The sequence below is a fragment of the Moschus berezovskii genome, chromosome 28 (genome assembly GCF_049115385.1).
Source record: "Moschus berezovskii isolate FMDL1 chromosome 28, NW_MosBer_1.0, whole genome shotgun sequence".
In the NCBI taxonomy this organism is placed as follows: domain Eukaryota; kingdom Metazoa; phylum Chordata; class Mammalia; order Artiodactyla; family Moschidae; genus Moschus; species Moschus berezovskii.
This window is the reverse complement of record NC_142487.1, coordinates 3,842,660-3,865,228: the sequence shown is the minus strand read 5'-3', so window position 1 is coordinate 3,865,228 and position 22,569 is coordinate 3,842,660. Positions and strand designations below refer to the sequence as shown.

Below are 22,569 nucleotides of genomic sequence, written 5' to 3'. Positions count from 1 at the left end.
CTTTTCACTTTGTAGTTCCTGTATTTTCTTTAAGTTTTCTCTGTTTTTTTCTTCAATTTCTTCCTTAAGTTCCTTTACCTGGGTTTTATAAAGTGTCTGCAAAACAAGTGATAAGAATTAATAAGTGTATTGATGGAGTTAAAAAACAGTTTGGTAGTTCTTTATAAAGTTAAACAATTAACATATGACCTAACAACTTCACTCTGAAGTATTTACCAAAGACAAGTAAAAATATATATCTATACAAAGTCTTACACATGAATTTTCATTATTTTTATTTCATAGTAACATGAATTTTCATTGCAGTTTTATTTCATAGTAATAGATGCAGAGGTTACAGAGTAAACTTCCAATTGTGAAGTCAACTTCGTTTTTTCACAACACTTTTTAGTTTAAAACATAAGGAAAAAATAGTGAGGACCAGCAAACAGCTGTGGGGTATGACTTTTACACTGTATACTTAATTATCCCTCTGAGAAACAGCACTTCTCTAGGGGAAAAATACATTTCTACAAGAATGCAACTGAAAGAAAAATGATGGCTAGCTCTGGTTTATCTACAATTTCTAAAATAAAATAGTCCTCTCTGCCTTTAGTAATCAGATTCTCATTTCTCCGACTTCAATTACTGAAATTTATATGTGGAATCAATGAAGAAATAAAAATTACCTGATCTGAAAGCCAAAATTAAAGAAAATCTTAAATTCAGCTCATAACAACATCAAATTTAGCAACATCTAACTGATGCTAAAGCTGAAACTGCAATACTTTGGCCACCTCATGCGACGAGTTGACTCACTGGAAAAGACTGATGCTGGGAAAGGTTGGGGGCGGGAGGAGAAGGGGATGACAGAGAATGAGATGGCTGGATGGCATCACCGACTCTGTGGACATGAGTTTGAGTGAACTCCGGGAGTTGGTGATGGACAGGGAGGCCTGGAGTGCTGTGATTCATGGGGTCACGGAGAGTCGGACACGACTGAGCAACTGAACTGAACTGAACTGAACCCAGTCCTCACAAGCAACAGAATAAACCAAAACTAGAGACAGTTAATAGTTTGTATTGTTTTATAAAGGAAAAAATCAAGAATCCATAAGAACCACCACAAATCACTTGGACATCCATCCCCAAATATGGAGGCACTGAAAGATTACCCTATGGAAGCCTACGGACAGGAAGATGTGCTTGGTATTATAGACCACTGTGCAGAAGTCACCCCCACACACTGAAAAAATGAAGGCTAATTTATATTCAGGGAAAAGGTTTTCAACAATCTTGAATTTTTTTTTTTAATTTAAAAACATATTCCAGGGATTGTATAATAAGCCAAGAAGAAATATACAAAAAATGGAAAAGTCACCACGTTTATTAGCATGAAGCTTGTAACTGCATGAAATTCCATAGAGCTCTAACAATATCCAGATTTTTTACTGAGGAAATCATTACTTCCAATATTGTTCATACTTGGTTCCTAGGGCATATTCAGCAGTGCCAACTCAAATTCTGTGCATTTAACTACACTGCTTAAAGCCCATGGTAAAGGTGGCTTGACAGTGAAACAGAAACGGAGCAGCTAGATTAAATGTCAAACTGAAATGTTAGGGCACAAGCTTGGCAACCAAAAATTCAGAGTTTTCAATAAAGCCTCAAAGCAACAGCTATAAATGCTCATCAACAGTAGTAATGAAAATAACCTGGCTTGCAGTAAAAAAGGAAAATGATTTTTATGGAGAAAAGCATAACAGATTCATAAAGTGTACACAGAGCCAAAATAGGAAAAAGCTCTCGAACATCAGTTATACCTACAACTGTATGCAGTGAGAGCTACACATGTATGTACGAAGGCCACTGTGATGTGCACACATGACCCACAGACAACAATGGGCACTCTAACCCACCAGAGCTCGGTACCAGGCAGACAGAACTCTTAATAGACTCTTCTACGTAGCTCCACTGTGAAAGCAATTCTGGAAATATTTGCACAAAAACAGTCATTTCTTTATAACTTAGACTACCAACACAGATTTCAGAAATGAAATGTGGAGAAGGGGATATACAAAGGGAGAAAACTACTTCATAGTCATTTGAAAAAGAATCACAGTTCACATTAAACATCTAAACCCCTTGTTAATCCAGCTTTGGAAACAGTCTACATGTTAAAAGTGATTCTCACCGAGAAATACTGCTCCGCTTCCAGCTGATCCTGCAGCTCCCGCATCTGCCCTTCATTCCCTCTGTACTGTCTTCAGACGAAAGAGAAAGCAGTAAACAAATGCTCCTACTTTTACTAGACTTTATATTATTCTTTGCTTCTTAAAGTTGCTAAACAAAAAGGTTTATTAAAATAACCTCTGTTTTTAAAAAAATCATACTTTGTTATTCAGTATTACTTAACTAGTTATATTTGGTTAGGACACACTGTCTGGTGCCATTTTGCTCCTTGTAAAATGATACTATGAAAAGTAGAGGGAACCATTTTCTACTGAAGTTCACTTTCAGGAGAATATTAACTGTGGATGAATCCAAATGCAAAAGTAAAGTGATATTATTTTGGTAAATTTTTGTAGAGAACAGCTTTCTTAGGGGTACATTTAAAATGTCTTATGCAGTAAGTAGACTATTAAAAACATGAACATATTAAATAAACGATAAGAAAAATTTAGTACTATATTTTATGGTTAATTAAGCACATGGATGTGAGAGTTGGACTGTGAAGAAGGCTGATCGCCGAAGAATTGATGCTTTTCAACTGTGGTGCTGGAGAAGACTCTTCAGAGTCCCTTGGACTGCAAGGAGATCCAACCAGTCCATTCTAAAGGAGATCAGTCCTGGGTGTTCATGGGAAGGACTGATGCTAAAGCTGAAACTGTAATACTTTGGCCACCTCATGTGATGAGTTGACTCACTGGAAAAGACTCTGATGCTGGGAAAGGTTGGGGGCGGGAGGAGAAGGGGACGACAGAGAATGAGATGGCTGGATGGCATCACCGACTCGATGGACATGAGTTTGAGGGAACTCCAGGAGTTGGTGATGGACAGGGAGGCCTGGCGTGCTGTGATTCATGGGGTCGCAAAGAGTCGGACACGACTGAGCAACTGAACTGAACTGAAGCACAAGGGTGGGGTGGAAATGAATACTCAGATATGGAATAAGAAGGGAGGCAATAACAACAGCTGACAAAGCAGGAGTAACACAGATAAAGAGAGACGTACATACACAGAATACATATATGTAAACACCACTCACAGAGAGGAAAGGATTCAAAAAGTCAGATACACAATGCAACCCAACACACAGCTATTCAACAATGAACAATTCCATCTGTAGCCGCTGGGTTTTCATATTAGATGGTAAAAGCTTTTTACTTTCAGCATATGGTTGATAGAAATTATTAGTTGAATGCTGAGTGCAAGTTACTGTGGGAGAAGAAAATTATAAAACACCTTACTTGGTGAAAACAGTGGCTCTCAAGGGGAAAAGAATTTCACCAATAAATAAAGTCAACAAAATTGAGAGACAATTCTACACAAGAGTTACAGTGTTGTACATGAAGCTGGCAAGTGAATATAACATAAATTTGAGGGAAATAAAATCCCATGACTTGGCTTAAGGCACCCCCATCTTTGACATTAAATCTCTGAAGCATGTCCTTACACAAATTCTGAAAGTCACAGTGACACCTTGCTGTGTCTCTATTTCAAGTAAGCAGACACATCACAGCTCAAGAATAGAGAAAAAGGATACCGCATTCAGAGATGAACCAAAGAAACAAAACAAACACACACAGGGTCATCATGTCTAATTCTCACCTCTAAAGTAAAGAAAACTTGACTATTTTCTGTAAGGTACTAAATCCCTAATACAAAGGTTATTCCTGATGTTTGTAATTCTAGTGTGATGTCAGATGATTTTTGTGGATATGGAAATCATATAGAAAAACTTTTTCTACCATAGACAGACTTATTGTAAAGTCAATAGTCCTGACAATGTCTTTTTCCCCCCTTTAATAACTGCATTTTTTTTTTAAAGTCTGCCCTTCTAAAGCCTGAGCTCCCTTGCAAACCTTTGCAAATAAATTCTTTTATTTTTTCAAAACGTTTTTTCCTAAATCTTCATTTCACAAACTCTAAGTACATAATCGATACACATATAAAATATCAAACACATAAGCAAATGCTGAACACACACAAAAAAGAAATCAAGAATGTTATTTCTGAGACTTACTTTGTAAGCTGAGCTAATTCAAATTCTAATAATCTCTTTGCTTCCAATAAAGTATTTATTTCCTGTTTCATCTGCTTTTCTAAACCTTTTAAATTGTCTGCCTCAAATGCTTGAGTCTTCAATTCATTTTGTAACAACAGTCGCTTATTTGATTCCTGCTCCAGCTGCAGGGTTAGATTCTTAACCTATGAATGAGAAAAATAATTGGGATCGTAAATCTATTTAATAATTTATTAGACATTATTTGAAGGAATACTAATCAAACTTCAAGTACACTATTAACCTCAAGTACATTATTCCCTTATACAAACAGAAAATGTCTGTATTCTAAAGAGTCTCCACTGTTTTATGCATTAATTACTGCAGAATTTAGTGTTAAATCACATTAATTCCCAAATTTCAGATATGAGATCTTGGAGGGGGAAAAAAAAATCTGGCTTATTTGTATGGTACTTGTATGGAAATTCTGGAGGAGAAGGTGAGTATAAAAGTTACTTTTGGAGGGACATTCCTAAATGGTACTTAAGTTTATTAGTTTACTCAGAAATGTTTGTGCTCTAATATACAGCCCTGCAAAGTTTACCCCCCAAATTGAACATATATTGAATTCAATTCAATAAATATTTATTAAGTACTTCTTGGGCGTAAGGACTAAAATGCTCCAAATTCTTACAGTGGTTACAATTTCCTTCATGATCTGTTGCTTACTTTTCTGGCGCTGTCCCTGGCCATTCTCTGAATCCAATCGTACTCCTCAGACCTTCCAGTGTGATATCCTCTCCGTCACTGCACAGTGCTTACACAGGTTAGTCTCTGTCTTCCCCTCTTCATTTATTCCTTCTTCAGCTCTTAAATGTCAAACCCTTAATGAGGTCTCCATCAATCTCCTGAACATGATTAGCCCTGATACTAATCAAACTAATGGTATGTCTTTTTTTAAGTTCGTCATGCTTGTCATGACAATGGTAATATCTGTCTTTCCCCTTGGGCTGCAAGTTCCACAGAGGTCAAACCCAGAACTATCTTATTCTGTACCTTATAGCAGTGAATACAGATATATATAGGTAATTTTATTTAAATCTCCACCATGTTTAAATTATACTGACTTTTTAGTCATAACAATGATTTTCTCCCTTATAAGATGAATGAAAGTCAGAATTGTTTTTCTTACTTCATCCTCCATCCTGTCTTTATTTTCAATCAAATGCTCCAGCTTCTGCTGAGATTGTTTCAGATCAACATCTAGCATAGAACACTGCTTCTCAATCTGAACAACCCTATTTTCAGCCTTCTCTCGAGCTTCTCTCTCCTCCTTCAGCTTTTTTTCCATCTCTGTTAAAAAAAAAGTTTCAAATATACATTTAATGAAAAAGACTACTTTAATATTTTCACTTTCATGGGCTGCATAAGACACATAGGTGTCAAAAGCCCCTACTGTTAACATCCTGGGATCTTTTAGAGCTATTCATTACTGAAGTTCTAACACTATGAATTACTTATATAGTGGGATATTTAAAGGAAGAGAGTCATAAAAATGTAACAAATCTTCCAAATCCAACACTTGCCCAAAGATATGAGAGACTATTTACTGCCATTTTCAGACCAGAAGGTGAAAGTACAGCTGGAAAAAAAGTAGAGTGTATAAGAAGAAAAATGGAGGTAGTTCAGACAAAAGTAAAAAAATAAATGAATAAATAAATAAGGTTGTGGTTATTAATGTATACCAAGGCAATGGCAAGCCACTCCAGTACTCTTGCCTAGAAAATCCCATGGACAGAGGAGCCTGGTGGGCTACAGTCCATGGGGTCGCTACTAGTCGGACAAGACTGAACGACATCACTTTCACTTTTCACTTTCACACATTGGAGAAGGAAATGGCAACCCACTCCAGTGTTCTTGCCTGGAGAATCCCAGGGACTGGGGAGTCTGGTGGGCTGCCATCTATGGGGTCGCACAGAGTCGGACACAACTGAAGCAACCTAGCAGCAGCAGCAGCAGCACTGTTTCATAAAAGTTTCAAGAGGCTTAAGGCTGTGATATAAACTTAATTTTTGCAACGCATATAAAAAAAGATTCCATGATAGTGTAATACTTCATTACTATTCGAAGATACCAGTCTACAGTGAGGTTCCTTTCTTGATCAACATCAAAGAACTAAGGTTCTAGAGGTTAATTTACTGGGGTCCTCAAACTCTTGAGTTGCACCATCAGGATTCAAATATAGTAAGTCTGCTATCTCACTTTCAGGCTGTCTTGTCTAGGTGACAAAATAGAAACCACCAGAATGGGTTTTTTTTAATAACTCCCAGATTTCCAGCTTGGATGTTGATTATCACTATCATCCATAGCCATGATAATATTTCCCATTAATTGAAAGCTTTCTGTGTAGAGGCACTTTAGTGCATTTTCCCCATCTAATTTTTTGAAACAGTTATAAGAGAAGCTAAGAGGCAAAGTAGATTTGTCTGATTACAAGCCTGGGCTCATAAAAACAAGATAATCATTAACCAACACAGTAAGAATAGCGGGAAGAGCAGGTTTGACAGATAAGATCAAAAGTTTATCTCTTGAATAAACTGAATTTAAGGTGCCAGGTGACACTTCAGCTTACATTAGGTTAAGAAGCGAGTAGAAGGTGAAGAAAAGGAAGACATCTTTTTAGAAATCTGGCTATAAAGGGATGGAATAAAATAGTGGCAATTAGGAAGGACCACAGGTTGCTGCAATGGTTTGTCCTTTTTTTTTTTTTAAACAGATGAGAAAGATTTGTATATGTTAACAACAAGAAGGGATTCAGTGGAGGAAAAAGGTTGAGAATAAAGTAAAGAAAAAGTAATTAAGCTGAGATGAGAGACTGGATCTGAGTATAGGCAGAGCATATTAGCAAGGACAGGAAAAGGACCACGCTCTGCTAAGATGAGAGAGATGATAATGAGCAGGACAGCTTGACCAAGTCAGAGAATTAGATTCTGAGGAGTTCAAGTCTATGACTTCACAGATTCTTTTTGAAATAGGAGAATGTTCACCTAAAAGCAAAGTGATAAAGACATGGCACAGGAAGCTAGAGGAGAGAAAGAAAAGTTTAGGAGAAGGAACTGATGAGTGACATATATAGAAACAACAGCTCACTTGAGGCTGAGGACAATGCACTGAGATAACACCCATCTAAAGAACTAGCTGAAGCAATGCAAAGCAGCTGGCTGGTCTGACTGAGGGTTGCACTTAGAGGCATAATTCAGTGGAAATACAAAGAAATAACAGAGTTGAAGGTACAACGCAAGAAAGGTGAATCAACAGACAATGATTTTCAGAATGGATCTCAAAGAAAACAAAGGAAGGGGCTGAAAAACTGGGAAAAATGAGAATACAGTGACTTTTACAGGGAGAGGAGGGTAGTATAGGAAGCAGAGCATGGTGGAGTAAGGGAACCTGCAGGTGAAACTTATTTTAAAAAAAGGAAGGCATCAAAAATGAAAAAAAGGAAGGCCCCCCTTTCCCAGATCATCACTTATAATGTCCAAGAGTTTAAACTACTACACAATGAAATTTGATCAAAATAAAAAATTTTTGTTGTCATTATTTAAAAACTAAGCACGTAGAAAATATTAAAATTGACACGTACCACACATTGCAACAGACTTTGCCTCTTCAATAGATTGATGTTTGTCAGTTAAACGAGCTTTGGTTACTTTATGTTCATTTACCTCTTGTTCTAACCGTTGCTGTAACGATTTAAGCTTGTAGTTTAAATCTATTTCTAAGTTATTCTTTTCCTGTAAAATGAGAATGAGAGTCAAGTACTACGCTGTGCAAAAAGCAAATCATTAAACCTTACATTAATTTTATCTCTTAAGAGATAATATATGAATCACATTGGCTTGAAATATTATACTATATGTACTTAAATACTTTTACTCAGAACATAATTTTATGTTTATACTTCTTGTGCACTTCACACTATCTATAATATCTTACTTTAAAAATCACAATAAGCACATATAATTAAAAACAAAATATCACCTCTCTGTGTCCTCCACCCTCCTTTGCCATGTGAATCATTACCCATGGCTGATGGCAAGGCAGATTTCTATTATATTCAGGAGGGTTCACTGAGAGTATCAGAAATGAACAGGACAATTCTTCAGTTCATTTAAAATTTTTTGCTACCATTTAAAAAACTACTCTCTATTTACATTTGCCCTTACATCTAGATTTAACTTGCTCTGACAACTAAGTCAACATATATTCCATTCTTGTTTGGGTGCTTCTACTCTTCTTCTTTCATCCTGTTTCCAAATTAATATCAGACTTAGACAAGAAAAAGCTATTCTGAACACCATAAAACATGTCCAAAGGAAAAGGTAAGTGGTGAATTTTCTGATCGTTTACCTGAGGATCTTGTAAACCTACAACATTTCAGGGAGGTATGCTAAATCTGCATATTACCTATTTAATTCTTTTCTTAGCAAGGGAAGGACAGAGGATAAAATTCTACAGGCAAAGGCCAATACATTATTTACACGCTTTACTATATTGCTAACTCTTACCAACAAAATGGAAAAAGCACACACAGTACTATATACTGATCCTTTGTTCTCCTTCATAATTGGTAAGGTTCAATATTTTCATCTTTCCCATGTACAAAAAATGGGGGAAAATTCTATATGGAGAGGTATCTCCAAGCCAACACAATTTATGATGATCAGATATCTAATACCCTTCAAGGATAAAAACAAATAAGTAACACTCTAAAAAGCTCAAAATAAGATCCACATACATCACACACCAACCAACCATAAAAATTTTCAGAAATGTAAACATGTAAAGATTAGGAATGAATGGTCTCTTAGAAAATCACCTTATAATATCTGGTAATCAGTAACACTATCTCATAATTGGTATACATTAAATCATTTACCTTTTCTGAATGATTAAGCATGTCTTGAGCCTCTTTTCTTTCTCCTTCCACTCTTTCAAGATTATGTTTGAGATGCTTCACCTCCTCTTGTAAAGATGTAATTCGAGCTGTCAAGTGAGAAAAAAGTTCAAATCACAGTCACTGAGAGAGAAATCCTTTTTTCCCCCAGCATGATCATTAAGATTTTAAAAAAGCTTTAAACCTCCAAGTAGTAAATTTATTTATCACTTGCAGTTTGGAATAGCTACAACAGTACTGAAAAAGAACAATGAAACCGAAGAACTCAAACTTGCAATTTCAAAACTTGCTATAAAGTTACAGTGACCAAAAACAGTAAGTTACTGGCATAAGGACAGACATACAGACCAACTGAATAAAACTGAGACTCTAGAAACAAAACTGTACACCTACAGCCAACTGCTTTTTAACAAGGATACCCATACCAATCAGTGAAGGGAAACAGTCTCTTCAACAAACAGTAACAACCAGATGCACGCATGCTAAGTTGCTTCAGTTGTGTCTGACTCTTTGCGACCCCATGGACTGTAGACCACCAGGATTCTCTGCCCATGGGATTCTCCAGGCAAGAATACTGGAATGTGCTACCATTCCCTTATCCAGGGGATCTTCCTGACCCAGGAATCGAACCCATGTCCTCTTACGTCTTCTGCATTGGCTGGTTCTTTGCCACTAGCTCCATTTGGGAAGCCCTCAAGTTAGCCAAAGACCTAAATATAAATGCTAAAACTATACAACTTACAGAAAACACAGGAGTAAATCTTCATGATCCTGAATTTGGCAATGAATTATGAGATATGACACCAAAAGCATAAGCAAAATATTTTAAACTGGACTTCATCAAAATTAATTTTTGTACATCAAAGGACATTATCAAGAAAAATGAAAAGACAAACAAGGTGTAAATATTAGCAAATCATATAACTGATAAGGTCTAGTACCTGGACTCTTTAAAAGTCAAAAAAATAAATGCACAAAGGACATGCACAGACATTTTTCCAAAAAGAATACACAAATAGCCAATAAGCACATGAAAAGATTGCTCAACTACTTATTCACTAGGAAAATTAAAGTTAAAACCACAATGAGACAATACCAGTGGAAACATAAAATGAGATGTGGCTGTTATGGAAAATAGTCTGAAAATGCCTCAAAACCAAACCTAGCATTACCATGTGACCCAGCAATTCTACTCCTAGGTATCCAAAAGATTTGAAAGCAAGTATTCCAATAAATACTTGTACCTGAATTTCACAACAGTGCTATTCATAACAGTCAACAGGTGAAAAAACTCAAATGTCCATCAACAGATGAAGAGCTAAACGAAATATGGAATATATATATATATACATATAAAAGGATATTACCCAGCCATAAATGAAGTACTGATACACGGTACAACATCAACCAATCTTAAAAACATGCTAAGTGAAAGAAGCCTGAACTAAAGGTCACAAATTATATGATGTCATTTATATGAAATATTTATATGAAATATCCAGACCACGTAAATTCAGAAATATAGAACAGATGAGTGGTTGCTAGGGTCATACAGGGAAGGACAGCTGAATAGGCACAAAGTTTTCCTCTGGGTTAAGGAAAATGTTTTGGAACTAGACTGTGAATGTACTGAATGCCACTGAATTGTATACTCTCAAATGGTTAACTTTAGGTTATATGAATTTCACCTCAATAAAAAAAATATACAAAAGCAGTTAGAAATACAAGGGGGCAATGAAAAAGAACTACAGTCATAGTGATTATTTTTCAAACATGTTTCAAAATTTGGCAAATCAAAGAGACAAAAAATAAATGGAATTTTAAAAAACTGGTTAGATTAGAAAACTGATCTATCACTTCCAAAAGTCAAATCCAAAAACATACCAAGAAAAATGGTTACACGATTTCCAAATGCCTGTGTAACAGTTAAAAACAAAAGTACATTACACTATGATATATGACATGAAGCTAAGCATTTTTTTTTTCATTTTTTAAGAGTTGTAAACAGTAAAAAAGAAAAACATGAAACAGCGATCATATGTGGCCCACAAAACCTAAAGAATATAATGCCCAGTTATGTTTGGGAAGTCATTTCCCACACACATGAAGAAGCTTCTATTCATCAGTGTACATGGAGAACATTTAACTAGCAAATAACCATCACTTTACCATAAGACCAGCCTCCCAAACTGTAAGATCTATACTGAGGGACCTAAAATGTCTTAAGAACATAAAAAGTTAATGTAAAAATTTTATGTGTGCATGTGTGTGTGTTTTACCACATGTACTTTTTATATGTATGTTGAGGCTCATATATAAATTCTGCACATTTTTTAATGTGGATGAGCTTTGATTCACATGTAAATCAAAAAATAAACCTTCAAGGGAGCATTGAAAAATAATACACATTAACAATAAGTCATTCTATGAATCTTCCTTAACTTCACCAATATCTAAAGAGTCAGTAAAACCCACTGTTGATAAACACATAATGATGGTCTCTTCCTTAAAAGCAAGCACTTCAAAGCTCAGCAGTATCTGGAAAGTCACTGACTCGAAGAATTTTAGAATTGCAAGAATTTATAGGAGTCACCCAATCTTCTTGGTTTACAGATAAAGAAAGCAGATGAAGTGACATGCACACAGCTAATAAGCTGTATATAAGGCCTAGAGAGGCAATTTAAGGACATGGCATATGAGGCTTTTCTAATACATATAATGAGGATACTTTCTTGGTTGTATTCAGATCTATTTTAAGCCTAGTCCCTGAGAAATAAAGATTGTGCAACACTCCTCAGCTGAGAACCAATGGGAGACCCTAATTTCTGTTTCCAAAGTCCAAAAACTGACCCTGACCTCGCTCCACAGAATGAGAGCCAATCATCAAGTCCCAGGAGACTCCAAACTATGTTCCCATTCTGTGACTTAGGTTAGAATGCACTACCCCACCCCCTACATTTCCCTGAAAGATCTGGCAACTTCCATGAATGTTTTGACTAGGTAGTATGGACGCTATCGCTTACGGAAATAGGAAAAAAAAAAATAGTGAGAAATGGTCAAAGCCACGCATCCTGTTGAAAACAAACTGATTTTATTACTGTGATGAAAGTATTCCTTTGCTTGCTGTTAGTTATATTCCATCTTTTTCCTTTTAGATTCAGAAAGACTGCTGATATCTCTAGTTCTAACCTTTCCAAGTACTGAATTTTTTATTTGCAGTGGGATTCTCTTTCTGCTGTTTAGTTTCTATTTCTACCAACAATGCATGAAGAATCCCGGGTTTTAATAGTAATACTCTTCTCTACCTGGATTAGTTCTACTTTGAGTAAGAGTTCTGTGGACACTTAAAAATTAAGGTTCCAGTAATCTGGCTGTAAGATTGGAAATAACCACAATACCTCCATCACAAGGGTACCTGAGAGAGGGAAGAAATTACAATTTGATATGAATTCTCCTGAAAGAGAAAGAATGCTAACCATTTCCAGTATTACCAAGGTCATTTTCTTTTTTTATTGAAGTATACTTGATGTACAATATTATATCAGTTACAGGTGTACTATACAGGACAATATGATCAAAAATATTTTACCTTACACTTAAAAATTACTAAGACACAAAAGGACAAATACTGAGGTACCACTTCTATGAGGCAGTCAAATTCACTGAGACATAAAGTAGAAGGGTGGTTACCAGGGGCTGCAGGGGAGTGGGAAATGGGCAGTTACTGAGTACAACTTTTTAGTTTGGGAAGATAAAAAAGTTCTGGAGATGGACGGTAGTGATGGTTACACAACAAATTATACAATTAAAAATAGCTAAAACGGTTAAGTTTTAATGTCTGTTTTACTACAATAAGAAAAAATATTACCTTGTAGGTCTCCAATCTTCTCAGAATCATGACCTCTGTCTCTTCGTTCAGCTTCTAATACAGCCTGCAGTTGGTAATAATCTTTGTCCATTTGTGACTTGGAATTCTCTAAAATTCTATTTCTCTCCTGCAGTTCTCTGTTTAGGGACTCTAGCTGAGTGATGGATTTGCTCATCTCTGTGTGACTCTTCCTTAATCTAACCGCTGTGTCTGATTCTGTCCTAAGTAAGTCATTGGCTTCTTCTAGCTAATTAAAAAAGAGAGCAAGAAAATAGTTTGGTTTTTTTTTTTAACCAAAACACAAATTTACTTTAATTAAAAATCTCATTCCAAAAACTTACCTGCTTTTGTAATTGTGCTAGCTTCTCATTAGCAAGCTGTGAATTCTGGCTGACTTTCTTTAAGTCTTCCAACTGATCCTTTAATGTAGAAACTAGAAAATGAAGGAATAACATGTAAGTTTTCATTGAGGAAATATACAAAACCCTTTTAAAAAAAAGGAAACTTGGTCTTAGGCCATAAAAGTCAGTTATACTAGCTCTAAATTTCATCTTGGAATTACTTACATTTTAAATTTATTTAAAAGTAGAATACTGTTTTATAATACACAATGCAAAAATAGATTTGTGTCCACTGTTACACTTCAAATTCTTCAATCCTTTTGATAAAGATTAATCTATTAGTGAAATGACATAGCTATTATTTCTTTTTTACTGTATTCTCTTTGGGGGAGTCATGCTGCATGGCATGTGGAATCTCAGTTCCCCAACCAGGGATTGAATCCACCCTTGCCATGGAAGCATAGAGTCTTAATCATTAGACCACCAAGGGAGTCCCGATACAAAGCTAATTTTAATGTTCTCTATTTTTGAAAGTACAAATCTTTGCTTACTTCAATTACTTTCAAAATGATTCAAAATTTAAAAGTACCAAATGGTATACAGCACAGACATGAGTCTTTCTCCCAGCACTTTGTTTTCCAGCCCCTCTGGCTCTCCTCCTCAGCAACTACTATTACTAACTTCTTGCACATCCCTCCTCAGATAGTCTGTGTATCCATACCCGAATATATGAGAACACAAATGTGTGTTTTCACATGCATATCTATATATATATGTATATACACACACATATATACATACATATATATGCACTTAAGCATATATAAATACGCCATTTTCTTTTAAACAATTAGTATTTTTTAAGATACATTTTAGAAATTCTGTTTATAAAGAAATGCTTTATTCTTATAAAATGCATAGTACTCTACCATATACACTAAAGTTTATTATATCACAGATTACATTTACATTGCTCATAATTTTTGCAATTTTAAACAACTCTAAAATTAATAACTTTATGTATCAGTATGCATGTGCACAAGTGTATGTGACATAAATTACTAGAAGGGAAATAACTGTATCAAAGGATGTAGGAAGCTATTTTAAATCTGTATCACTAATATCAAGACACATAAAATTTTAGTTTGGTAATTCTCAAATGTGGCTACTTGTTAGAAGTGCTGAGAGAGCTCATTAAATATACCAATGTCCAGTCTATATGTCGAGGTGAATTAAATTAGAACTTCTGGAGTTTAGGTATCAGTATTCTTTAAAGTTTCCCAAGAGATTCCAATACACACACAAGGGTAAAAATCACTCCCCTAGCTACAACATTACTATTGTCTTTAAATATGTCATAAATTTATCTTGGGCCATGGGTATTAGCTTATGAAGGGGCTTAGGACTGAGTCTTCAAAAATATATCGTAGGCACTAAATTTCAGACAACCTTAAGACAAAGACCTCAAGACAGTGTTAGAAATTTCAGTGTTTTTCAAAAGAAAAGCAACAATTTACCTTCATTTTCTACATTCCTCCTCTTCTCATTTTCCTGTTCTGCTTTTCTTTGGTATTCATTAATTCTGTGCTGTAGCAACATTTTCTCCTTCTCAATCTGAGATACTGTAGATTCTAGACTTCTTCTTTGATTGCCCTGAAATTATGAGAAAAGTTAACCACTGCAATTAATAATCCTCATTTCTTCAAGGGAATACTCAGTTCTTTTTTTAAAAAGTACACAATTAATTAAGATAGATATTTTGGCTTCAAAATCACATAGTATTTCCTAACAACAATACCTTTCTAACAGTAGAATTAGTTTGCCTTAGAAGTAATTTTATTTTAACTAGATATATAAAATTTTCAGAGATTTAAAAAAAAAATCCATGAACATAAAAACAACCCTATGAATCTTGTCAGATTGAAGGTCACTGTATCAGTTTAACATGAACACAAATAATACCAATATTTTGGCTTATTTACAATCCTAAATTTAAGAAATAAAATACACAAGGGATCGGATAACAACTGATATTATTATTATTTGATAATTAAATGGTACAAACCTCAAATGATACCAAAGGTCAGTGTTTGTGGTTTAAGTTCACCAGTCCCTATATGCTGCTGCTGCTAAGTCACTTCAGTCGTGTTCGACTCTGTGTGACCCCATAGACGGAAGCCCACCAGGCTCCCCAGTCCCTGGGATTCTCCAGGCAAGAACACTGGAGTGGGTTGCCATTTCCTTCTCCAATGTGTGAAAGTGAAAAGTGAAAGTGAAGTCGCTCAGTCTTGTCCGACCCTTAGCAGGTCGACCCCACGGACTGCAGCCTACCAGGCTCCTCCATCCATGGGGTTTTCTAGGCAAGAGTACTGGAGTGGCTTGTCATAGTCCCCATATGAGGTCTCCCTTAATTTCTCTTCCTGTTTCTGTAACAATTTATCTTTCCTAAGATGTTCTATGTATGCATGTACCTACTTAATGTATATTAGAAAGTAACAAAAAAGATCCTTTAGAAAATGAAACTATGGGGAGAGGAGAGTTAAAGAAAAAAAAATACTCCAAATTCTACAACTTAAAAAAAAAAAAACAACTTATCTTCTGCTTCTGCGTTACCACTATCAGCATATCTTGCATTTAATGCTATATTTTTATCTTTAAGACTCCATACTGGACAAACTTTTTACAGTGTGTGTTTTTCTGGGCTTTCCCATTTATAAGTGAAACCCACCTTTTAAGTAAGATGCTGCCAGAGAGATACAGTAAAATTTGACAGAGACCATCCAAAATCCTTTCAATTATAAGATTTTATCACTTTAACTTTTATCTTTTCATTTTGAAAATTTGAAATGATTCTACGTTTCAGAAGTTCCACAGACAGTAAGTACATGTACCCTTTCACTCAGTTTCCCCTAAGAATACATTATATTTAACAATGGTACAATAACCAAATCAGGAAATTGATACTGATATACATCATGCGTAGTCTGATGTCATTTTATCTCACATGCAGATTCACAGAACTACCACCCCAACCAAGATACAGAACTGCTTCATCAGCACAGTGATCTCCTTCCAGTCACTACTTATAGCCACATGCACCCCTCACTTCTCCCACCATCGACATCCCTGGCAACCAGTAACAAGAGGTCTTCCATCTGCATAATTTAGTCATTTTTAAAATGTTATCTTAATGGAATCATACAGTAGGTATCTTTTGAGATTAGTTTTTTACATTCAACAAGTATCTCTGCGATCCATCCAAGTTATTACGTATAACAATGGTTCATTTTTCCAGTCTACAGCTTATCATGTCATCCTCTTATCAGAGTCTTTCACATAGCAAGCACTGTTAGTCTTGACAAAGTCCAACTTATCGAACTGTCTTCCTTATATGGATCACATTTGTGGTGTAATGTATAACTCGTCACCAAGCTGTAAGTCCCAAGGATTTTCCCCTGTATTTTTTCCCTAGAAGTTTTATATTTTTTATGTTCCTATTTAAATCTATGTCTGTTTCGGTTGAGGTCCACATCTTGGCCTATGAATATCTCACTGTCCCAGTATCACTTGCTAAAATGACTATCCTTTCTCCACTGAATTGCTTCTGAAACTTCGTCAAAAATGAGTTGGCCATAATTGAGGGTAACTGATTCACAGTTTCTTTGCAGTACTGTCATGGCTTGGTTTTGGTATCCTGGTTTTTGAGCCTCATAAAATCCCCTGGGGAATGTTCCTTTTGTTTGTATTTTCTAGAAGAGAGTATAGAATCGATGTTAAGTTTTCTTAGAACACTTGGTAGCTTCCTCTAGTAAAACCATCTGGTCCTGAAGATTACCTTTGGAGGAGCTTTTAAATTATGAATTCACTTTAACAGTTATATAGGGATATTCATATAATGTATTTCACATTGTGCTAGTTGTAATAGCCTGTATTTTTGGAGGAATTGGTCCATTTCACCTAAATCTCACACTTCAGTGTTTAGAACTATATTATTTCCTTAAGAATTTTTTTTAATATATCCGTAAGAGTCTGTAGGAATATGCCCTGCCTTATTCCTGATACAGATCATTTGTGTCTTATCTTTCCTTTGACATTCTTGCTAGAGGTTTGTCAATTTTTTGATCTTTCCAAACAGCTAGGTTTTTTCTTATCATTGACTTTGTTTTCCTGTTTCCAATTCCACTGATTTCTACCCCTTATTTTTCGTTCCTTCTCTTTGCTTTCAGTTTATTTTGCTCTTCTTTTTCTAGGTTCCTGAGGTAGGAGCTTAGGTGACTGATTTGAGACAGTTCTTTTCTTTTTTTTTCTTAATATTTTATTGAAGTATGTTGACTCACAATGTTTCAGGTGCACAGCAAGATGATTCAGTTATACATGCACACGTATATTATTTTTGAAGTCACTTTCCATTATAGGTTATTACAAGATATTGACTATATTCCCTTGGCTATACAAGTCATTTTTTCTAATGTAAATGTTTCAATGCATACATTTCTCTTAGAGCACTATGTTAGCTGCATCCCACATATTTTGATGTCTATCTTCATTTTCATTGTTGAAATATTTTTAAAAGGAGGAAGACCCATAACTTTATGAGATATAATTAACATTGTAATATATTTTTTCATTTCCTTTGAGACTCTCTTACCTATGCACTGTTTAGAACTGTGTGTTTAGTTTCCATGTGTTTGTAGAGCTGTTATTCATTCTAGCTTGGTAACATTTTGGTCAGAGAACACTCTGTTTATGACTTTAATTCTTTGAAATCAGTAGACGTTTGCTTGGTATGTGGTCTATCTTGGTACATATTCCTTGAGTGCTTGAAAAGAATGTGTCCTTTGCTATTGTTAGGTGGAGGGTTCTACAAATGTTGAAATAGATCCCATTGGCTGATGGTGTGGCTGAGTTCGATACATTTGCTGATTCTGTCTAGAGAGTGGTATTTAAAAAGTCTTCAACAGTAATCACAGATTCGTTTATTCTCCTTTCAGTTTTATCAGCTTTTGCTTCATATATTGTGTAGCTCTTCTGTTTGGTGAACACAAATTTAGGAATGCTGTATCTTCTCAGAAGATTAACATTTTTGTCATACTGCAATGTCCCTCTGCCAGTGATAATTTTATTTGCCCTGAAGTCTAGTTTACCTGATTTCAATACTGCCACTGCTGCCTTCTTTTTGCTAATGCTTACATGATGTATTTTTCCATCTTCTTACCTTAAAGTTGTCTATATTGTTACATTTGAACAGTTTCTGGTAGACAGCATATGGGTAGGTAATTTTAAAAAATTTACTCTGACAATCTGTTTTAATTGCTGCTGAATTTAACTTACATTTCATATAATTATTGATATATTACAGTTAAAGGCTCCCATTTTGTTTCTATTGTGTTCTTTTTCTTCCTTGTCTTTTCTGTAGGTTACTCGAAAATTTTTTAGAATTCCACTTGCTTTATATAGTGTTTTTAAGTAATTCTTATCAGTGGCTGCTCTAGGTATTACATTACTGGCATTGGATTATGACCAGTTTGATTAAAATGTAACATGTTACCTCTGCTGATACCTATGTATAATTGTCTAAAAATTTCTTCTACACATATGGAGAACCACATTGGACAACGCTGTAATTTCCACTTCAACTGTCAGATGTAATATAAAATACCAAAGAGGAGAAGGAGAGCGCAGTGTGTTTACCCACAGTTTTACTCTTCATTGTTGTTTCTTCTTTCCTGGTATTTCAAGATTTCTTAATCACTTCCTTTCTATTTAGAGAATTTCCTTTAGCAATTATTTTAGGGATGGTGTGCTGGTGACAATTTCTCTTGGTTTTCCTTCATCTGAGAACACTGTGGTTCTCATCTAGGATGTTTTCACTGGACGCAGAATTCTCAGTCAACAGCTCTTTTTTTTTTTACCAGCCCTCAAAAATGCAGTACCATTTCCTCTGTTCTCCATGGTTTCTGGTAAGAAATCTGTCACTTGCACTGTCCTTCCCCTTTAGGGAAGTGTCATTTGCTGTATTTAAGATCTTTTCTTTGATGTCAGTTTTCATAAATCCGTTGGATGTCTTGGTGTGCGTATCTTTGGGTTTATCTGTTTTGTGGTTCACTCAGTTTCTTGTAGGTGTGCATCTTTTGTTTACAGGTTCACGTCTTTCTCCACACTTGTGGAATTTTCAGCCATCACTGCTTCCTGCCCTCTTTGCTCCTCTTTTTCAGCAATTCCAAAAACACAATGTAAGAACCTTTCTGCTATAGCCCCAGCGGTCACTGAGGCTCTGTCACTTTTTCTGTTATTCAGATCAGGTACTTTCTATCCATCTTCAAGTTTCCAGACTCTTTTCCTTGTATCCTTCATTGTGCTGCTGAGCCCATCCCCTGAGATTTTTATTTCAGGTATTTTTAACTTTTGGTTGGTTCTACTTTACATCTTTTATATCTTTGTTAAGACTTTCTAATTTATATTTTTCATCTGTTTCAGGTATATTTGTAGTTGCTCACTGAAGTATGATGATTCTTTCACATCTGCGTCAGGTAACTTAAACATCTGTGTTATCACACTGTTGGCATCTGTTTATTGTCTTTTCTCATTCCAGTTGAGAAATTCCTAGTTCTGGCTATTATGAGTGATTTTCTAATGAAATCTGGACATTCTGGGCATTATCTTACAATATGGGGAATTTTTAAAGGTTTTCTGTTTTAGCAGGCCTCTCCTGTCACCATTCTGGTAGGATGACGGAAGTGCTGCCTCATTTCTCTCAACTGGAGGTAGAAATCTAGGTTTTTCCACTTGGTCTTCAATGACACACGGGTTGGGGGAGGCAGTAGATCCTCTTCACCGCTGGTGGAAAGGGAGTTCTGGCACCCCACTAGGCTTCCTCGGATGACACCATGAAGGTGGGAGGGTACCTGGTCACTGCTGCCTACACGACCCCCACAGACACTGCAATGGAGGTGGGGTGGACACTCCTTTTTTCAGTGTCCAAAGTGTGAACTCTCTACAAGGCCTCTTCTGACACCAACACAACAAGGAGCAGGAAGGGAGCCTTGCCTACTGCCAGAAGTGGAAGATGAGATTCCCCACATGGTCTCCAATGACACTATCTGTAGGGTAGGGGGGGCGGCGCCTGTGGCGAGCAGAGGGCAGGAAGGCTCATCACTGCCCAGCAGAGATGCAAGTCCCTCCAATGGACCTTCCTGGCCATGGGGCTGGAAGTCTGAGCTCCCAAATCTGTTTCTGCTGGTGGGGATGGGGCTACGTTTTCTGCATTGTGTTTGGTGAGCAGAGCAGTGACTTTAAGTTTTCTGATTTGCTAGCCTGCCACTTTCCTGGTCCTCTACTTAGAGAGTGGATTTTTTCACCTTGCTTGTTGGGTGTTCCCAGACTGCTGGCTTATCCAGTATCCAGCATGGAATACACACTGCAAGCAAACAAAAACCCAAAAAACCCAGAGTACTTTTTACTGTATCATTTCTGGAGGTTCAAGTATTCTAGCTGGTCTGTCTTCCCTCCATCTTTCACAATCTTCTTAATTTTTTGTTTAATGTCCAGGGTTTTTAAGCTGTATTTAACGGGAGAAATAGGGGAAAGGACGTTCACTCCATCTTTTCAGAAGCAGGACTATATTAATTTTATAATTAATATTTCCCTCTTTACCTTGAATTTAGAAAACTGAGTAACTTAAACCTAGCATTTTTATCTGTGTTCTAGAAATGAAACAAAAAGTGGAGGATATGCAAAAAGGATTTCTTAAACATTTAGTGTCAAATACTACAGTGCCAGGCCAAGTCCACAATGACTAATGGCAACTTGGTAAAATATTACATAAATCTGTCCAGACTATGTATATTTGAGGCTATAAATATGGGGGAAAAAAACAAAAAACCCACCATCATTGACATATGCTGTTCTTCAGGAGAAAATTAAGACAGCATAAAAATTATCAGAAAGATTAAATCTAAAAAGGACAAAGGATGTAAACAATGAGAGGAAGGACTTTGGAAAGATATTTACAAGGTAACCAAAAGGAATAAAAATGTGCTACATACTTGCAAAAGAACATCTGAATCACAAAATGTTCATGCAGTGTTTCCCTGATAGTAACAAGTTCTTGCTAAGTGACGATGGAAAAAAATGATTCCAAGGTTCATATAACTCCCATTTGATCATATGAAAGTATGTTAATGTAAGTCCTTTTGAAACTGTATTTTTCTTTCTTTCCTATTTGTCTCTTTCTGCTACAGTTCTAGACTTAACTGCTCATCTCCTACTCCTTTCTCTTTTCAACTATTAAGAACCACTAAATTGAAATTCATGTACTAAAATTTGAGCATGGTTCTAGAATAAAACCACACAAAAGAAACTAAAGCATAATCTAATTTCACTTGAACTTGTAGCTCCAAAGGGAAGCTTTCATCATGATTCCTTGGTCCTGTTCTATACTGCAACCTATTAAGTTCAGGTGTAACAATCTCAGAAAACAAAACAATCTGAAAGAGGGAAAAACTCTCAAAAAGGACAACTTCTGATGAGAAAACAAAAAGTACCTCTTCGTCCAACTCTTTCATTATCTTGTCTAGTTTTATGTTTGACGTTCTGTAAAAGTAAAAGCAATATAGATTAGAAATACATTTACTTTTTACTGCCTGGGGTGAAACACCACATTCCTTACTTTTCCATTTAGCTAAGATTTCTTAACCTTTTTTGTGTATATGCTGTGGACCCTTCTGAAGTCAGTCTGGTGAGGCATATAGCATTTTTTCACAAAAATATTTTTAAAGCATAAAATACATAGGATTAAAAGAAATTGTGAAATATAGTCATGAACTTTTTAAAACTTTTTAAAACTAATATATATGTTTCATTAATATATTAAATGACACAATCTAGCAAAAGTAATTTTAAAGTAGTAATAAGCATAAATGGAATTTAGAGATAGTATTTGCATTCTAGGAAAATATTTGTGTGATTTCTACTGGTGATAAAAAAATTCACAGCTACTGCTAATACTTATAGATTAATATGTTCATAATTAAAGAAAATGCTGAATTTCAACTAAAGTTTACAGAAAAGATTCACTATTCTCCCCCAAGTTTAAGACCTTAAATTCCATGCATGGATGCTTTAGGAGAGGTTCAAGGATTCTAGGTTAAGGAGCCCTGAATTCCTCAGGCAATACTTAATACTAAACAAAATCAATCAC

General features: G+C 35.7%; 1 protein-coding gene across 5 annotated transcripts in view; it reads right to left on the bottom strand.

The window, feature by feature from the left end:
* The window catches only part of ROCK1 (Rho associated coiled-coil containing protein kinase 1), a 130,273-nt gene that overhangs the window by 20,385 nt on the left and 87,319 nt on the right, over positions 1–22,569 (bottom strand). For all 5 annotated transcript variants that reach the window (XM_055417121.2, XM_055417122.2, XM_088833397.1 and 2 more), the window contains 10 exons: positions 21,914–21,962; positions 14,888–15,023; positions 13,371–13,462; positions 13,030–13,276; positions 9,144–9,250; positions 7,848–7,998; positions 5,397–5,557; positions 4,226–4,410; positions 2,174–2,243; positions 2–96 (listed from right to left, as the gene is read on the bottom strand). In XM_055417121.2, coding sequence (XP_055273096.1) covers positions 2–96; positions 2,174–2,243; positions 4,226–4,410; positions 5,397–5,557; positions 7,848–7,998; positions 9,144–9,250; positions 13,030–13,276; positions 13,371–13,462; positions 14,888–15,023; positions 21,914–21,962 — 1,293 coding nt within the window. The remainder of the gene's footprint in view (position 1; positions 97–2,173; positions 2,244–4,225; positions 4,411–5,396; positions 5,558–7,847; positions 7,999–9,143; positions 9,251–13,029; positions 13,277–13,370; positions 13,463–14,887; positions 15,024–21,913; positions 21,963–22,569) is intronic.